Genomic DNA, 18,088 nt, shown 5'->3' with positions numbered 1-18,088 from the left:
AGAAACAGCCTTTCCCTCTCTCCCAGTCACTGTCACCTCTGTTTCCCTGGCGAGAGCCTGCTTTCCACGAGTCTTCTGCTCTCATCACTCTCCGTCATTTCATTCCGGCCTGCTCTTTTTCTTGTCTGGGCCAGTATGCTTAGCATATTGTCTCATGTACACTGATAACAGATCTAGTTAGTGAGATAATTGCCATCAATCATACTAAATGTAGTTAGTCACAATGTAATAGGGGGCAATATTCATTTAGAAAAGGATTTAAAGCCACACAAAAGCAATTTGTTCTTCTTGGTATCCCCCTATTTTTGGAAACTTTCAATGGTGGAATATATTAACGGTGTCTGCGAATAGTGCATCTCTATGGAAACGTTTTTTCTTGCAATTCTTTTTCAGTCAGAATTGTGAGATATAAACATAGGATTGTGAAATATAAACTCGCAGTTGCATGAAGAAAATTGAACTGTGAGATAAAAAGTTGCAATTAAAAGTAAATTTAGAATTCAGAGAAAAAAGTGAAAATTGCGAGATATAAACATGGAATTGTGAGTAAAAAGTCAAAATTTTCAGAATGTAAGATTTCTTCAGTTTTTAATCTCGCAATTCTGACTCCTTACCTCAGAATTGTGAGTTACAATTGTGAGAAAAAAGCCCAAATTGTGTGTTAAAAGCGATCTTCCATATGTTTCTATAATTGCATAGAAAAAAAAACAAAAACATTTGCATATTTTCGCTGATGAAATACAGTAATTTCAGTAGGAATCATTTGCGCAACAGGTTAAAGTTGCTCTCATGGATTCGTTGCATTGACCAACATGAAGCTGCTTGCTTTGAAAGGGACTTTCTACACTATTTACAATAAAATTATTCTACACATGAAATTTGACTAATTTGACAGCACTTTTAATGACAGTATTTGCAAAACCTGTCTGAAAACAGTGCTAGTGGTGCATAAAAAATACACATCAACTTTAATGCCTGAACATCAGTGAGCCAAGTAACAGCTAGAACAGGGCCATGAGGGACAGATAATCATGTTATATATTTGTTGAGACCACAATAGACTGTACGGGTGGGACTCATGTTGACGTTATCCACGTCCAAATTTAGCTCCATTATTAAAATGACTATAATCCATCAAAGCGACTCAGCCTATGCTTGCTTTCACTGTAACAGAGGAACAGTTCACAATGAGTACTTTGACCTTACATGCCATTAAAACAAATTAAAACGATGACTCAAGGAACAAACTTTACGATTTCAAAAGCTGTAGAAAATAAAAGTGAATTTTTCAGCAGTTCAGTTTGGCTAGCTCGGGGTTGGCCTTGACTGATTAAAACTCACTGACAGCTCTCACTTCTGCACTTCCTCCATCCCCAAAAAAATCAACTTATCTTTATTCTGGAGTCAATATATCTGACACTTACAAATTTTATTGTTATATACAGGCCTATTTTTAACATTGTATTTTATTATTTTATTCAATATTATGTTCCTAATACAAATATCAGTTTAATTTTAGTATATAATTTTAAGTATGATGTTTATGTTCCCATAGAAATCTCATTGCTCTGGTCACACTGTTTGATCAACTGTTGTCTTATATTTTTCTTTTAGAGCTCACCTGACTTAACAGCTTTTTGGGTGCAAAGGTTACTTCAGACCTTTCAGTTGAAAATAATGTTCCTGGCAATACAAAGACCAAGGTTGATCACTGCCGCAGTGCCCTCCAATTGTATGAACACACATCTAGTGCCCTGCTGACACTCCAGGAGAAAAAGGACTGATAAGAGTGAAGAGATAAAGAAGAATGGCAGCTAGGAGGGTCCTCTGGGCAGGCAACCAATTACAGATGACAGCATCAGATTGTGTGTGGTCTCTTTCACCATCAAAAGACAAAACTCCCTTGACGACTGGCCACAAAAGGACCAAGGACACCCCGCTCAAGACATGCTGGAAGGAAGAAGAAGAGCCATTTTGGAGTCTGAAAAGTTCTCCTGAGTCATTTGACCGTTGCAGAGAAGGTCTCGTCAGGCTTTCTGTCCCCATCTCACTTCATAAACACCAAGAGAATCTCCGCATAACATCTAAGAGCAGACAGTCCCAATTAGCATCTGTTTGAGAAGAAAACAGAACGACAGATACCAAAATAATGATGTACAGCTGTTTAATGAAATGTTTCTTATTCTCGTTAATGTTTTGCCCTTGGCTACTGGTCTTGATTCTTGAATACTGATATCTTGAATATACTTGTTTTTTATAACAAGATTACGTTTTTGAAAGAACTCTTACCGAGACTGCATTACAAAAAAACAGTGATATTGTGTATTATTATTACAGTTTAAAGTAACTGTTTTTATATTTTTTCAAATGTTATTTATTTCTGTGATGTAAAGGTACATTTTCATCAGTTATTACTCCAGTCTTCAGTGTCGCATGATCCTTCAGAAATCATTCTAATATGCTGATTTGCTTAAGAAACATTTCTTGTTATTATCAGTGTTGAAAACAGTTGTGCTGTCTAATATTTTAGTAGAAACACTTACACTTTTAAGATACTTTGATGAATAATAAGTTTTTAACTATTTTTAAATAGCTTAAAATAAATGTAAAATTTAAAATAGAAATATTTCGCAATACTATGAATTTCTTTACTGTCATATTTGATCAAATTAATGCATCCTTGCTGAATAAAAAAATAATAATAAAATAATAATTACTGAATTAAATTTTACTTTATTAAACTTTTGAACTAATGCATTAATACTTGTGAAAATCACATACTTAGACAATTTATATTGCAAACTTTAGTGTAAACAGGTTATCAAACAATCACCACATCTTCTATATTTTTGACAAATATTTATATTTCATATTTATATTGTAGGATGCTTAAACAGCAGTTTTGATAGCGCCACAGTGTTTACACTTTTAAGGAAAATCCACCTACACTACTTACACTTGTCTATCCACATTAATCATGGATAGAGAAAACTAATTCAACACTGGAACTTTTGGAAATGTTTTAGCGCTACTTCAAAAATGCATCTGAATGCATTTTGCATTACAAATAGATAGCACTTAAACTGCAGAAGGCCCAGTCTGACTTTAAAACCTTGGGAGCCAGATCATGTAGGCCTATGCTACCTTCCATTTGACACGCTACGTCAATGTAAATGGTTTTTAACAAAGCACTTTATGAAGAAATAATGAACAGGAGATACAGGAACGATATTATAACTCCCCGTTATTTCATTCCAAACAGTCTCAGGATAATAAACAATTCCGTTTAATTCAAAACAAGTAATGAGAAAGGGACACAAGTGCAATTAAGTCCAAACTTCAGTAATAACTGGTTGCATAATCACGTTAGATGTTAGATTCATCTCGACAGGCTGTATGAAGACATACTTCCTGTCAGTCACTCATGGTTAATCTATCTCATAAGCAGCGTGACAAGGACCTTGACTGCTCCCTCAGGCCCTATCAGATCGGTGTCGCGCATCCTCAATCCTTCTTGTGGCACACGTTGCTTTGAAGGTTCCTACCTCTTAAGTGGCTGAGTAATGTTCTTCTCTCATGACATCTCCTTGCTCCTTCCACTAAACGCAGTATATTGTCTCCTCAGTGAAACCGCATGACGCTCACTCGCACGCACTGACAAACAATTTTGATACGTGTCCTGAATGAAAACAAGCCGAGTAGTCACTCATGAAACTTTAATGAGCTGTAAAACAAGAAAATACATGCCTGTTAGAAAAGAGTCTGGACTCACTCGCTACATTACAGGAAATAGAAATTCATGGTATTATAATACTGTTTGTTTCTGAACAACGAGAAGAGGAAAGCTGGTGCTGAAGGTCAGTAATCTCCACTTTCTGGGGGCTCAGAAAGCTGGGATGTTGTGATGGAAAGGAATGAAAAATTATACAATACGAAATATTTCTTCTCCTTTCCTTCGGCAGGCCGCTTTGAAGTAGTTGTGATTTCCCTCGGGGGTCACCGGGGGCCAGGGGTGGACAGTGAGGGGTTTCGAAAGAGGTGGGTCGAGGGCTGTCTGCTATTGTACACAATCATCTGAGCAGCCCAGCAACCCAAGCTGTAGGACTATGAATTATAGACACGCGCCAGACACCGGCGTCGACTCTCTGCCCCAGGAACCCACCCACACGTGATCTATTGATCCTTCAAAGGGACGAAACTTAGCATGTCATAAATAAAACCATCAAAGACCGTCATCTCTCATGTGGATGACGTAGGAAAACAAGACTTTCCCATGAGGAAGCTGGAAGCTTGGAAGCTGACTTAAGTCAGGTTGCACGCTATCCATCCTGCGTTAGTGAGTATTATGTTGGAAAGATATGCAAGTTGAAAGCTCATGACCACCACCACAATATTGTAATTACTAGTGGAAAATTTTGAACTTCCTTCAAATTAATAGTTCCCCCAAAAATAAAAATTTGATGAAAAATTCACTCCAAAACTTACAAAACATCACTTGCTCACCAATGGATGCTCTGGAGATAAAATACTAGCCCTCTATCTATAATATTGCTTTCTCCAGTGAAAAAGTCACCTTGTCTGAATCAGGGGAGAAATATGCACAGATAAAGCACTGTTTACAAGCAAAAACCCTCCAATACAGTTCTAACAAACATGTTGGTGGATTTTGCTTTGAGAGAACCACAGGAAATGGACTTTTTCACTGCAGGAAGTATTATTATGGAATATAGACTGGTATTTAGACCAATGTTTAAAGTGAGATGTCTTAATGATGGACTTCTCAAAAGCATGCAGCTTTTCGCTTCAAAAGATGTTATTTCTTGTGGATTATTGTAATGTTTTTATCATTCTGACGGCACCCATTCACTGCAGAGGATCCATTGGTGAGCAAGTGATGTAATGATAAATTTCTACAAATATGTTCCTATGAAGAGACAAACTATAATGTACATCATGGATAGCCTGATGTTAAGTACATTTTCAGAGAATTTTCATTTTTAGGTGAACTGTTCCTTTAAGAACAGAGTTTGCGAGTTGTCAGAGAGTACATTTGTTGAAATCAATGAAATTAATAATTTTTTTTTTTTAAATTTACAATAAAACTAAGTTACATGTACAAAGTGTTGTAGGCAACAATTACGATTTAATTTACAAAATCTTAAAAATAACAAAGCAAAAACACGTCATGTGCATTCTTTATTTATCTATATTTATCTTAATTTATTTATCATTAAAAGTAGAGTGAAGTAGAGTTTTTTTTTTCAACCAAGTGACATAGCAGGCGTCGTATGGCTCCACAACTCATAAATATGCTACAAACTTCACAATGGCCTTGAATGCAATTTCAATTTCATGTTTGAGACTAGCAGGTTCATCTAAAGGGACTGAATATTATTTACGAACAGCACTTTTCCTAAGTTTCAAATCAAAGAGGTTTCCATTTCCTCTGGTCTCTGCTTGGATATTATGTTGGTGTCCACAGCTTGAGGTGATGTTGAATGCTGAGGCTTATCACAGGGAAAAACGCTAACGCACACAGTGAGATAAAAGCATAGCAGATCAATGACAATTGCGGATGTCTGAGATGAAAAACAGGATAAATCTTGTAAAAAATGTAGTTCTAGATTCAAGTGCCATGTTTTTAAATGTTGTCTTTATATTTAAACTGGAGTAATCATTTTTTTGAAGTGTTTCTGACATTTTCAACAGAAATTTTGATGTATTGGGTCTAAAACGTCAGGTGCCATAGCCATCAAATAATAATAATATAAAAAACTTCCTTTGCACCTACTTTTATCACTAGACACACAGGCACAGACACACTATTCACAGGTTCATTCCATAGGTGTAATGATTTTTATAGGCTACTGTATAACTATATTCTCTATCCCCTTACCCTAACCCTACCCCTCACACATTTTCAAAAAACGTAATTCTGTATGATTTAAGTTTATATACAGTGCATATATCTGTAGGCTATAAAATATATTTTACTGCCACATGACACCACAGTGACTGAATTTATTGAACTGCATTATTTGGTATGAATTGCATTTTTTTAAATATTTTTTTTTATGGAAATATCACCTTTTTGTGTAATGTTTTATGTACTTGATATGTCAAGACAAACAAAATATCGTCGCTTACCTATGTATATAGAAATAGACTATTAAAGCTAAACGTTTCAGTCAGGTAGGCATGATTTGAATTCGCTTTATGGAGGGTAAATAAGCACAACAATCGATTCTCTCTCTTAGAATCAAAACACCTTCACTTCAGTTATCAAGCATTTTCCGTATTCGCCACATGAAACACAGCAGCGCTGCTTCTCTCCAACTCAAATTTTAGATAGCTTATTCCTTATTTTTTCAAGTTTTACAACTTGTAAACGTCGCAGTAACCTTTCTCTTTTTAATGTTACTAGCTAAATAAGACACGATGTAGGCTATTTTTCTTTACATGGTTACATGGTGTCTCTAACACATCGCTTATGACCTACACAGCATCGCAAACAGGATCTTCTTCATTTGCGGTCATCCCAGCGCTTCTCACGGATACGTTCGCTCCGTCTCTCCTTCGTTTCTGTATGGCAACTTTGAGACGAACGCCGAAGCGTGAATAGCTGTTGGCTATACGAGGCTGATTGGAGGCTAATTTGACTGGAGAATTGAGACTGATGGCTTCGCCCTTTAGGAAGAGGAGTAGACAGTGGGATGCGTGGCTGACGATGTCCTCAACTTTCTGGCTTGTGGTGCTGTTGAGCGGTCTGCTGATCCTCTCCTGCGGTAAGTACACCGCTCTTCTGCCTATGATTCTTTCATGTATTCCCATAACTCGTCGACAAAAAGGCAACTGTGAGTTTTTAGACAACAATTTCTTCATTTTACCCCCAGTTTCCTAATGCTGATAGACAGATAGATCGATAGATAGATTTTAGACATTCATTTCTTATTGCTAATGGATGGATGGATAAATACTTTCTAGATATTAATTAACACTTTTCCCTCACTTTTACCAACAATAAATAGATCAACATATGGATAGACAGATCGATAAACAGACAGACAGACCGACCGACCGACAGACAGAGATTTTAGACATTCATTTCTAATTGCTAATGGATGAACCGATAAATACTTTCTAGCCATTAATTCCCTCACTTTTAGCAACTATGAATTTATCAATAGAGCAGCAGATAGATAGTCAGACAGACAAACAACAGACAAACAGATAGATAGATAGATAGATATGGATGGATTTATTCCCCTAGTTTTCAATGCTACAAGAAAGGGAGAGTGAGGGGGAAAGATAGAGAGATGTCCATGCAGTAACTACATTTAACCTAATCATTTTTGGACATTTATCTTTCCACTTCCCTCCCAATTTTCTTACGCTGATAGATGGATATGCATTAATTCCCCTAATTTTCAATACTACAAGAAAGACAGAGAGAGGGGGAGAGATAGAGAGATGTCCATGTAGTAATCAGGTTTGTCCCCTCTATATGACTAGATTACCGGTCTGGTGTTTGGGGACTCAGGAGTCAAGCCCCACTGTATACTGTGGCTGTGGGAGTCTTCATTAGCGTTGTGTTGTCCTATCGATTGAATCTATAGCATTGCATTTAGTTAGAGGACACAGCAAAAAGAAAACAGACACTTCCTCCCCAGTGGCCTTTCAGCAAATGGGCAAGACCCCTTAATCAGTTTTATTAGGGGATGTAGCATTTCTGGACCAGACACCCAGAGCCCATTGTAGCTTTCAGAAGGGCTGTATTCTTGTCTGAGTCCCCATTGCATATTGACTTGAGTACATTAAAATCTTTAGTTCTTCCTCAGACAGGCCAGTAAATGGAAATCTTTATTGATTGCTCTGCGGAGACAGCATTCACACACCGTTTTACCCCCTCAACAGATTTTAGGACTTCAACTGTGGGGGCCTAAGACAGCAAAATCATTTCATTAAGAGCAACAATAATCTTTTTTTTTCATGCATTTGTGCTATTATCTCTTAAAAGCTAGAATGCACTAGCTCCACACTCGAGTCTATAACTCAAAATAAGGTTGGAGACAGGTAATCTGTTCTGTGCATACAAATAATATTGTAAAAAACAACAACAACAACAACCCAAAATCTGTTTTCTAACCAGCAGCTGTAATGTTCAAACCAGTTGAATCAACCATTTTTTGGCATGACATTGACCACAAATTATTCATCCCGAAAATTCATAATATATTGAGTGTTGTGCAAGTCAGAAGACAAAATAATGGCACTTTAAGGAGTCGTTATTCTAGAGCTGACACCATACTCTTTTAATCCATCTATACTGTTCTCTGGCTTTTGAAAATCAAGTTATTCAATGACTGTGATGACCAGCGGGGTGCGAGTGGCTCTTGACTTACAGGCTTATTATGCAGAGCACCTATAAGTTGCTCATGATAAAGTACTTGCATGAAAGCAGCCATTTATTGTTTGTATTTCTATACATTAATCATTCTGTGCAGGCATATGCTTTATTATGCATGTGATGTGGTGGCGTGAAGAACCCCAGCATTCTTCTAAACTTCCTTTCAAAGCTTAAAAATATATAGAATTTCTAAGAACCATCCCCTCTAAAGTGCTTATGAGACATTGGATCCCTCTGACGTGCTGCTTCTTCCCCGTTTTAAGAGCATGGATGGGATTCATTAAAATGGTTCTTCAGATGCAAAGGGTGGAAGAGATTCCCTAAGTAGCTGAACAGTTTGAAAGCCATAATGCTAACTTTGGATTTCCATTACATGAGCTTCAGCCCCCTATAAAGGCGTTCCCCCAAGTGAACACTGAAGCAGATCATTCAGGAACTCTTTTCACTGGTTATTTAGAGATTTGCAAAATAACAGGCACTCATAGCTCCCATTTGTATTATATAAACTATTTTAAAATAAAAACAAGAGTACTGTTGGGGGAGCTACATTAAGACTAGCTTAATGAAAACTAGCTTTAGATACACCACAGGCTACTAGCAAACTTACATTTAAATGTAAATGTAAATACAAAATACAACTAGAATAAAACTATATGCAACAGTTTGTGTTTGTTCATTCTTGAATTTGATTGTCTGAGTGAAGTTCCAATAGTGCTTAGACAGACTCTTAATTGTTCTTTCTGCAGGTTATATCATTAAGACAGTGACTATCTTTATGAGTGAACAAACTCATTGAAACATATATTCAACCATTTCATCCAAAAACAGATTTATTCAGGAACAAACAAGTAGCTGTATTTGAATTAGTCTAATTAGTCTAGCTGTATTTTAATTAGTCTAGTTTAATTACTTAATGATTCACTCAACCGATTTGTTCAAAAACAGTAATTCATTCAGGAATGTTATGAATGAGTCACTGAATCGTTCAGTCAATCAATTTATTCAGAAACACAGATTCATTCAGGAACACATCTTTTGAGTGAGTCACTGAATCATTTACTCAAACAATTTGTTGAAACAGGGGCACCATAAAGGGGGGTCTGTGTGTTAGGATGATTCCAAGGGCCTGACGAGGGGGGAGGGGGGCGAACACGATTTCTTCTGAGGGACACACCCCCCCTTTAGTTCAGAAACACTGATTAATTTAGGAACAAAACAAGTGGCTGTCTTTGAGGGAGTCAGTGAATCATTAACTCAACCAATTTGTTGAAATACACAGATTCATTCAGAAACATTATAAATGAGTCACTGAATTGTTAAGTCAATCAATTTGTCCAGAAACACTGATTCATTCAGGCAGGGCTGTCCTTAGCTGACGCAGGGCCCCCTCGGTCCGTTCGCGATCACATTCCTTTCCCCTTGGTCTGATCGTGATCATATTCCTTCCCCCCTTGTCGCCTTCGCGATCGTATTCCTTCCCCCTCGGTCCGATCGCGATCGCTTTCCGGCGTGGCAAGGATGGGGCTTTCCGTTTGCATTTACTCAACCAATTTGCTCAAATACACTGATTCAATCAGCAATGTTATGAATGAGTAACTGAATCATTCAGTCAATTGATTTGTTCAGAAACACTGATTCATTCAGGATCAAAACAAGTGGCTGTCTTTGAGTGAGTCACTGAATCATTTACTCAACCATTTTGCTCAAATTCACTGATTCAATCAGCAATGTTATGAATGAGCCACTGAATCATTCAGTCAGTTGATTCGAACACTGATTCATTCAGGAACAAAACATTGTAAGTCACTTTGGATAAAAGGCTCTGCAAAATGAAAGTGTTTTTTAAATTTTTAATTCTCATTCGAACGAACTGATTAACTAGGATAAAACTGAATGAACAGTTGAACAATTGAATTATTAAAACGCCTTACACAGTAGTACAGCGGGGTGCACACACAAAGCAACATTAAAAAGCAGTGATGTAGAGTTCTGACATGCTACTGCTCTACTCATTGCAAAAAGTAGCTACTAATTATTATTACGTGTTTTTAAAACAACAGCTCAAATGTCACTACTGAAAATATAGCAGTGGCTAAAACTGTACAGGAGGAAAAATGGCATAGTCATAGAAGGAAACAGTGTGTACTTAAGTGAAACATAAATGAACACACACACACACACACACACACACACACAGATACGTTCATCCACAAAGAGCAAATCTAGTCACTTTGAAGATGAGAGAGCACAAAAGTATGCCTTGAGAAAAATTTCAAACTTACAGGTCTTGACAAAGAAGTTTTTTAGTTTGCAAAATACTAATCGCCCGAGGCACTACTGCACTGTGGGGGCAGGGCGAGCCTTTTTTCCTGTAAAGGAAGCACCTTTTCAGATAAAAAAAATTGAGGGAAAAGAGAAAAGAATCAAAAACAGACAATCAAACAAAAATAGATGGAAGAATTTATTTGGTCCAACGGTTCGTAGCCGAGGAAACAAACTACTTTGGGAAAATAAACAAGTTTGATAGCAGTGCCAGAAAAGAAATATGGAAAGTCTGGCACGCAACAAATAAATGAGCTGCTATTTTAATAAAGCCGGCGGATAATGAAGCCGCTCAATTAATGTGGTTTATGGTGTAGTTCTTTTCCTCTGTTCAAACAATGCTCTGACATAGAGATACCTTCTTGTACTTCCACACAAGCCTGTGATAGATCAGTCAGTCCGTTTGTTTGCAAAACCTATTGAGGGTGAGAAAAGAACGAGAGAGAAAGAGAAGGAATGAGAGAGGGAATGAGAGTGTTTACAAGAGCTCATTCAACGGACACAGGGGAAGAGAAACCCTGAAGATATTTATTCAACTGGAGCAGTGTAATTCCAGCTGATACATTCATACATTTTGAAACATGGCTTTGCTAAGCTTCATTGGCCATCTCTGGGAAACAGAATCTCTCTACTGCTCTATCCCCGAAACCTTGGTTTCTAGCTTTTGTTCTTTTTCTCAGGAGCAATAAATGTTAGATTGTATTGGCACTATATAGTCCAGGCCAAATCCTATTAATATGTGTTATATTAGGTTTTTTCGTGGCAATATTGAAAAGAATCTCTCTCATTCCCAACGTTCACCCTCCAAAACTTGCAGCGAGACGCGGTTCATCATCCGCAAATATAATACTTTCAGAACAAAAGCATTGTTACATTCTCAGACAGAAGGTCACCGGCGTTTCGCGCTGCATGTAGACCGCAGCGTGTCTGTTAGTGACTCTTCTCCTTGCCGTCTGGCAGGCCACTCTATCCACAGATTCGAGCTCACACAGCTTAACTAAATCAAGTTCAGTTTGAAAGCAGGAGACGTGCCAGGAGTGCCATTGTGTAAGTCTTGAATAATGTAAAGCAGCTGATGCCTTTGCTTGTTGCAGAATCTCTTTGTGGCTCAAATAATTTAAGAAAAGCTTTCACGAATCGCTCTTGCAGCAACCTCGGAATGCTTTCTCCGGTCTCTAAAAACAAATTGTCATATGCAAAGAGCCTGGCTGCCACCAAGGTCATTTCGTTCATTTACTCATCTATTTTTTATCCCCCCTCTTCCATCTAACCCCGCCTTCTCTCATTTGTCAGTATTGACCTGTTTGTTTATTATCGGCTTTAACCTCAGATAAGAACTTGAAATAGTATTGTGACCCTACATTTCATACATCTGTTTGTGATGATATACATCTACATTCATTTTTCATAAGCTCAATGAATGCTACCAGGTGTAAACCAGAAAAATCACTTTGTTCTGGAAGTTCCTGAGATCTTCTGAGATTGACACAAACTGAATGGAACAGAATGCACTGGTCTTGAGACGTGTCTGAAACTGTTAAAACTTGGCACAGTGTCATATACTCATGCATTGGGATGTTTAAACAACACTGAGACATCTGTTTATGAGTGAATTACAAATAAATAGAAAGATGCTTTAAAAATCTAGTTTAAAACACATGCCAAATTCTGAGAAATGTATTTTTGTGTTCATGCTAGTTTAATATGTTTTTGAAAATGTGATTTAATGAATGTCATGAGCGAGAGAGAGACACACACACACACACACACACACACACTCTAAAACATGCTGGGTTAAATACAACCCAGTGCTGGGTAAATATTGGACAGAACACATGATGGGTTGTTTTCAACCAATAGTTGGGTTAAATGTTTAACCCAACCTTCTGGGCAGTAACCCAACCGCTGGGTCAAAACATATCTTATCCAGCGCTGGGTTGTATTTAACCCAACATTTTTTAGATATATACAGTGCCCTCCAAAAGTATTGGAACAGTAAAGACAAAATTGCTCTGTTGGCTGTGGAGTCAAGACATTTACAAATATGATTAAAAGATGAATATGAGACAAAACTACAGAATGTCACATTTTATTATTAGTCGTTTCAACACAAAGATGTTTGACCAGATAAGAAGTTCAGCACTTTTAGAGTTTCATCCCTCTATCTGATGTGAGCATAAGTATAGGAACAGTTGCCTCACAGGTCTTTCTAAGTGATCAGCTGTGTCCTGTTGCATTAATTCTTCAGATATTAAAAGCAGGGAATGTGTTGTATCAGTTATATCCATTACTTCTGTATTCTGAATCTATGATTCGATGATGACACACAAACCAGGATGAAGATGAGGGAGCTGACTTTGAGAGAAAAGCAAGAAATTTGGATGCTAAAAGAAAAGAGGAAGTCAATTAGAGCTCTAGCAAAAACAAAGGGCATGGAGAAATCAAGAGTTTGGAAACCACCAGCGACACCAGCAACCAACAACGACCTGATCGGCTGAGAAAACAACAATAGTTGATGACAGACAAATAATAAAAGCTGTGAAAATGAACCCTAAAAGACGGGTCTGTAAAATCACCAACAACTTCCAGAAAGCTGGGGTGATGCTCTGACAATCTACTGTCTTCAGGAGACTTTGACACAGAATTACAGATGCTACACAGCAAGATGCAAACCTCTGACCAGCACCAAAAATAGAAAGGCAAGATTAGAGTTTGCAAAAAAGCACAAAGGTGAGCCAGAAGAGTTTTGGAACTGTGTTTATGGACCGATGAGACAAAGATGAACCTTTATCTAAGTGATGGCAAAGCAAAAATGTGGAGAAAAAAAGGGAACTGCAAATGATCCCAAGCATACAGCCTCATCTGTAAAGCATGGTGGAGGTGGTGTCATGGCATGGGCATGCATGGCTGTCTCTGGAACAGGCCCTCTCAGCTTTACTGATGACTTAATGTATGATGACAGTCGCAGAATGAATTTGGAAGGGTACAAAACCATCTTGCCTACCAATATTCAAGAAATGCCACCAGATTCATTGGGAAGTGCTTCATATTGCATCAGGACAATGGCCCAAAACACCCTGCCAGTTCAGTCAAGGAATTTACAAGGGCAAAGAAATGGAAAGTCTTAGATTGCCCAAGTCAATCTCCAGATTTAAATCCGATTCAACATGAATTTCACCAGCTGAAGAGGAGAGTAAAGACAGAAACTCCACAAAACAAGCAACAATTGGGATTGGCTGCATTAAAGGCTGGGAAAAGTATTTCAAAGGATGAGACCAAGAGTCTGGTGATGTCTATGGGTCACAGACTCACTGCTGTGATTGTGATCAAGGGATCTGCAAATAAATAATAGCTTTTAATCTTTTATATCTGCCTTATGTTCAACTGTCCCAATACTTATGCTCACATCAATGAGTGGGATGGACTCTAAAAGTGCTGTTCTTTTTATTTGGTAAAACATGTATGTGTTGAAACGGCTAATAATAAAATGTGACATTCTGTAGTTTTGTCTCATATTCATCTTTTAATCATATTTGCAAATGTCTTGACTCCACAGCCAACAGAGCAATTTTGTCTTTACTGCTCCAATACTTATGCAGGGCACTGTATATATATATATATATATATATATATATATATATAGTGCTGCTTGAAAGTTTTTGAACCCCTTGCAGAATCTGTGAAAATGTGAATAATTTTGAAATGTGAGTAAATGTTTAAAATGTGAGGAACCTTGATCTTCAAATTCAAAATTTTTCACCCCCCGGCTCTTAATGCATCGTGTTTCCTTCTGGAGCATCAGTGACTGTTTGAACCTTTTTTAATTGTTGTGTTTGAGTCCCTCAATTGTCCTCAGTGTGAAAAGATGGATCTCAAAATCATACATTAACAGCTGGAAAGGGTTCAAATATGCAAAAGATGCTGGAAAACTGAATATTCCGCAGGACATAGAGGATTTTTCTGAAGAACAGTGCTCAGTTTAACTGTTCAGAACAAACAAGCGACTCATGAGCAACCATCACAAAAAACAGTTGTGGATCATCAGGTAACCACACACAGTATTAAGAACCAAGGGTTCCCAAACTTTTGAATGAGGCTATTTTAATAATTTCAGCTATTTTTTTTTTGTCTTGTGGACAAAATGTAAACATCTTTTATGTAAAATATCTTACTCAGGACAGTACTAAATGAAAAATAACATGTATTTTGTATGATCTCTCTTTGTTAAAATTACCCACATTTTCACAGATTCTGCAAGGGTTTCCCAAACTTTCAAGCAGCACTGTGTGTATATATATATATATAATTTCAGAGATATGTTCAGGTTATGGCAAACTATTTAATAATTTTTTTTTTTAGAAGGTCAGTTGCACAACCCTGATTTTTTTTCAGTTGTATGCCCCCCCCCCCCCCCCCCCCCCCAAATATCAAAATGAGTTTTAATTGACAAATTAAAAATATGCTTATGATATAAGAGGTATATTCCAGTCATTAAGTTTTTTGAATAAATTATATCTGGATAAAAATGAACATCATGTCATTGACCTTTATACAGAGCAAAAATAAAAAAATGGCATGTCCTGAGAGAAGTATTAAAGGACAGACACACACACACACACACCTTTTCAGAATTGTTTCTCCATCTTCACCACTGAAGGGCAGATGCTTTATGATTTGCCTTGAAAATGTTCCTGTGTGCTTTGCATAGCAACGACGAGAAACCGGTATAAATTCTGCACTGAATATAGAATGAATGTATTCCCATCTGACCTGTGGGCAGTAAAATTCATAAAGTGGCCCATCTTTTACAAGCACATTAACTTTTTTCTCCTCTCTCTCAATTTGGTGGTAATGCCGCCAACAGTTTGAGAAAATGGAGTTATCCTCGGTGGAATGCCTTTTCGTGATTACATCTCTGGCCTAAACAATATTTTAGTCAAATCTCTATTTAATTTTACTGATCCTTTACAAGATATTAGATTTTAATAAGCAATCTCTTTTTCAGTCATTGCTCATAGAATCATCCGACTGAGGTTTTGCCTTTGAATCGCTGCACAGCCATAGTGATTATGTTGGAAATCGGTAGAGTTTTACACTGTGAATGATGTATCACTTTAGAAATGTGGTCACAGAAGTCGGCTATGTTTTGACAAGCCAAGTAAATACAGCATTACAACTTGATAATCTACATCTGCATCATTCACACGAAAACCTTTAAGATTGGTTGCTTGTCACTACATCTTATCTGAATGATTTATCCACAGCGTTTGTCAAAAACTGCTTACTATCCACATTTCAGCCATTGTGGACGGCACATTTGAATCAGTCAATAATTAATTTCACACATGCTATCCATTTCATAAACACTTGCTACAACAGTGCATCATGGTCAATGGGCAAAATGTTAGTTCTGTCAAATCAATACTGTCCAGAATAACACTGTCCTGCCCTGCATGGAAAACACTTGTATGGCACACTGGAACACAACAAAAATGGCAGTAGTAATTCAAACAAAAGTATTGTAATGATTTAAAATGTTCTTTTAATCCCCTGATGCATGAATTATTAAATCACAACAACAAAAGTATTCTTTGAAACAAGATTTAAACATAATGGTTACCAAGGGTTTTTAATGACATATTTTGAGAGAGCTACACATCTGTCCATTACAATAGAAGATAATGATAAATACTGTCACAAATACATAATTAAAAAAACCCACACATAGCTTGCTCCAATATCATTATTTTACCACCAGTGCAATATTCACATTAAAGTAATATTTTGCTTTCATAGAGATGATACTATTTTTGATAATAGTTTTGAATAAGTAAATTTTCATATTTTCTTTATATTTTAAAGTTTTAGTCATTTTGTTTTTTAATATGTCTACATAGTTTTTATAAATTTTTATTTCAGTTTTAGTTGTTTCATTTTTCATTAAATAAAAAAAATGGCATTGGCAGCTAGCTAAAGTTTTTGTATTTTATTTTAGATAAAGTTTATTTTATTTCACATAAAGGTTTTTACCATTTTAGTTAACTATAGTTCAAACTGACTATATAAAAATAAAAAAAGTCAAATAAAATCTCACATAAAAGTAATGCGTCTTTTGTTGTATAATTTTGATACATCAGTAAATAACATCTGGATTTCATTGCGCTCATTTAGAAAATGTACTATGTTTCACAAACTCTTCATTAGGAACGGTTGTTACTGTAAGTTTCATTCTTATTGTTAACCTCCCTGATATTTTTAGCGAATGTTTAAGTCTCCACCATGACAAGTCTAAAGTGGACAATCCAATCAAGTTATAAGAATAATTGTTGCATCAAATTGGACTTGGTATAACACCATCACCCTATGAATATTTAAAATGGCTTTTAAAAAATTGTCCACTGCATCAGCGACTACTTAATATGCTCCAGCTTTACAAATTGAATGTAATATTTTATCCACTATATTAAGGCATACATGAATGGGGGTATAAAAATGTACTGCACTGCAGGACCCATGCAGGACCTACAGCTTTACACTGGCCTGTCAGACCATTTCTCACTTCCCTTCTCCACCTCTTTTGAAAAACTGGAGTCTGGCCCGAATTAGTCTGCGTAGATTGATTACAAAAGTCTTTCTGGGCAGGCGAGAGAAGAAGAGCCCCTGCCTTCTTATCACTCAACGTATCTGGACTTGTCACAGTTTCCCACCTCTCTTTGATTGGGATCTCTACCATCAGCTTTTCTTTCAGACTGTCTGGGAGTGAAACTGTGAGGCTTAATCCGTTCTGATTACCTCTGACAGCAGAAACACATCGCTCATGCTCATATCAAAGGATACAGTTACAGCTCCACAATGCAGTTTTAAATATATACAGTTCCAGTTTAACTAAACAAGAGCCTGAGATTTGACTGCCATATGGATCAACATATCTTGAAACGGGGAAAAAACATTGCTGAAATGCAGCAGATTTACTGGAATGCATATTGTGAAGGCGGATGTCACATTTAATGGGATTCATCCAAATTGGATTGCACAACCCAAACTGTAATAAGGATGCGCTGTGCGGTTAGACTTTGGTTGGGGGTGGAATTTCCTTAAAGTGTATCAATTTCTTCTCCTCTTCAAGCTTCTTGCATTTTGTTTGGTTAAAATCTGTCATGACTAATTATGCTGAATTGGAATGAAGTTTTCACACCCTAGAAGCCACGATCCTGTGGTTCGAACACCTTTCAGAGCAGAAAGTCTTACATCTGCACATCAGCATCAAATGTGTTTGATTTTGAAAGCTGTGAGTCATTTTACCTGCTATTAATTGTCATTCTAATCAGATGTGCTTTTGTCTTGTGTTAAAGTGATAGT

General features: G+C 36.9%; 1 protein-coding gene across 1 annotated transcript in view; it reads left to right on the top strand.

The window, feature by feature from the left end:
• Positions 1-6,676: 6,676 nt before the first annotated feature.
• LOC306868597 (chemokine-like protein TAFA-5) overlaps positions 6,677-18,088 on the top strand; it is a gene marked incomplete at its 5' end in the record, with an annotated part of 46,505 nt that continues 35,093 nt past the window's right edge. Inside the window, one exon of the mRNA XM_079414849.1 lies at positions 6,677-6,785. Coding sequence (XP_079270975.1) covers positions 6,677-6,785 — 109 coding nt within the window. The remainder of the gene's footprint in view (positions 6,786-18,088) is intronic.

This window comes from Barbus barbus (assembly GCF_936440315.1).
Source record: "Barbus barbus genome assembly, chromosome: 50".
NCBI classification, from domain to species: Eukaryota; Metazoa; Chordata; class Actinopteri; order Cypriniformes; family Cyprinidae; genus Barbus; species Barbus barbus.
Note: the sequence above shows the minus strand (reverse complement) of the source record. Positions and strands in the feature narration are given on the sequence as shown.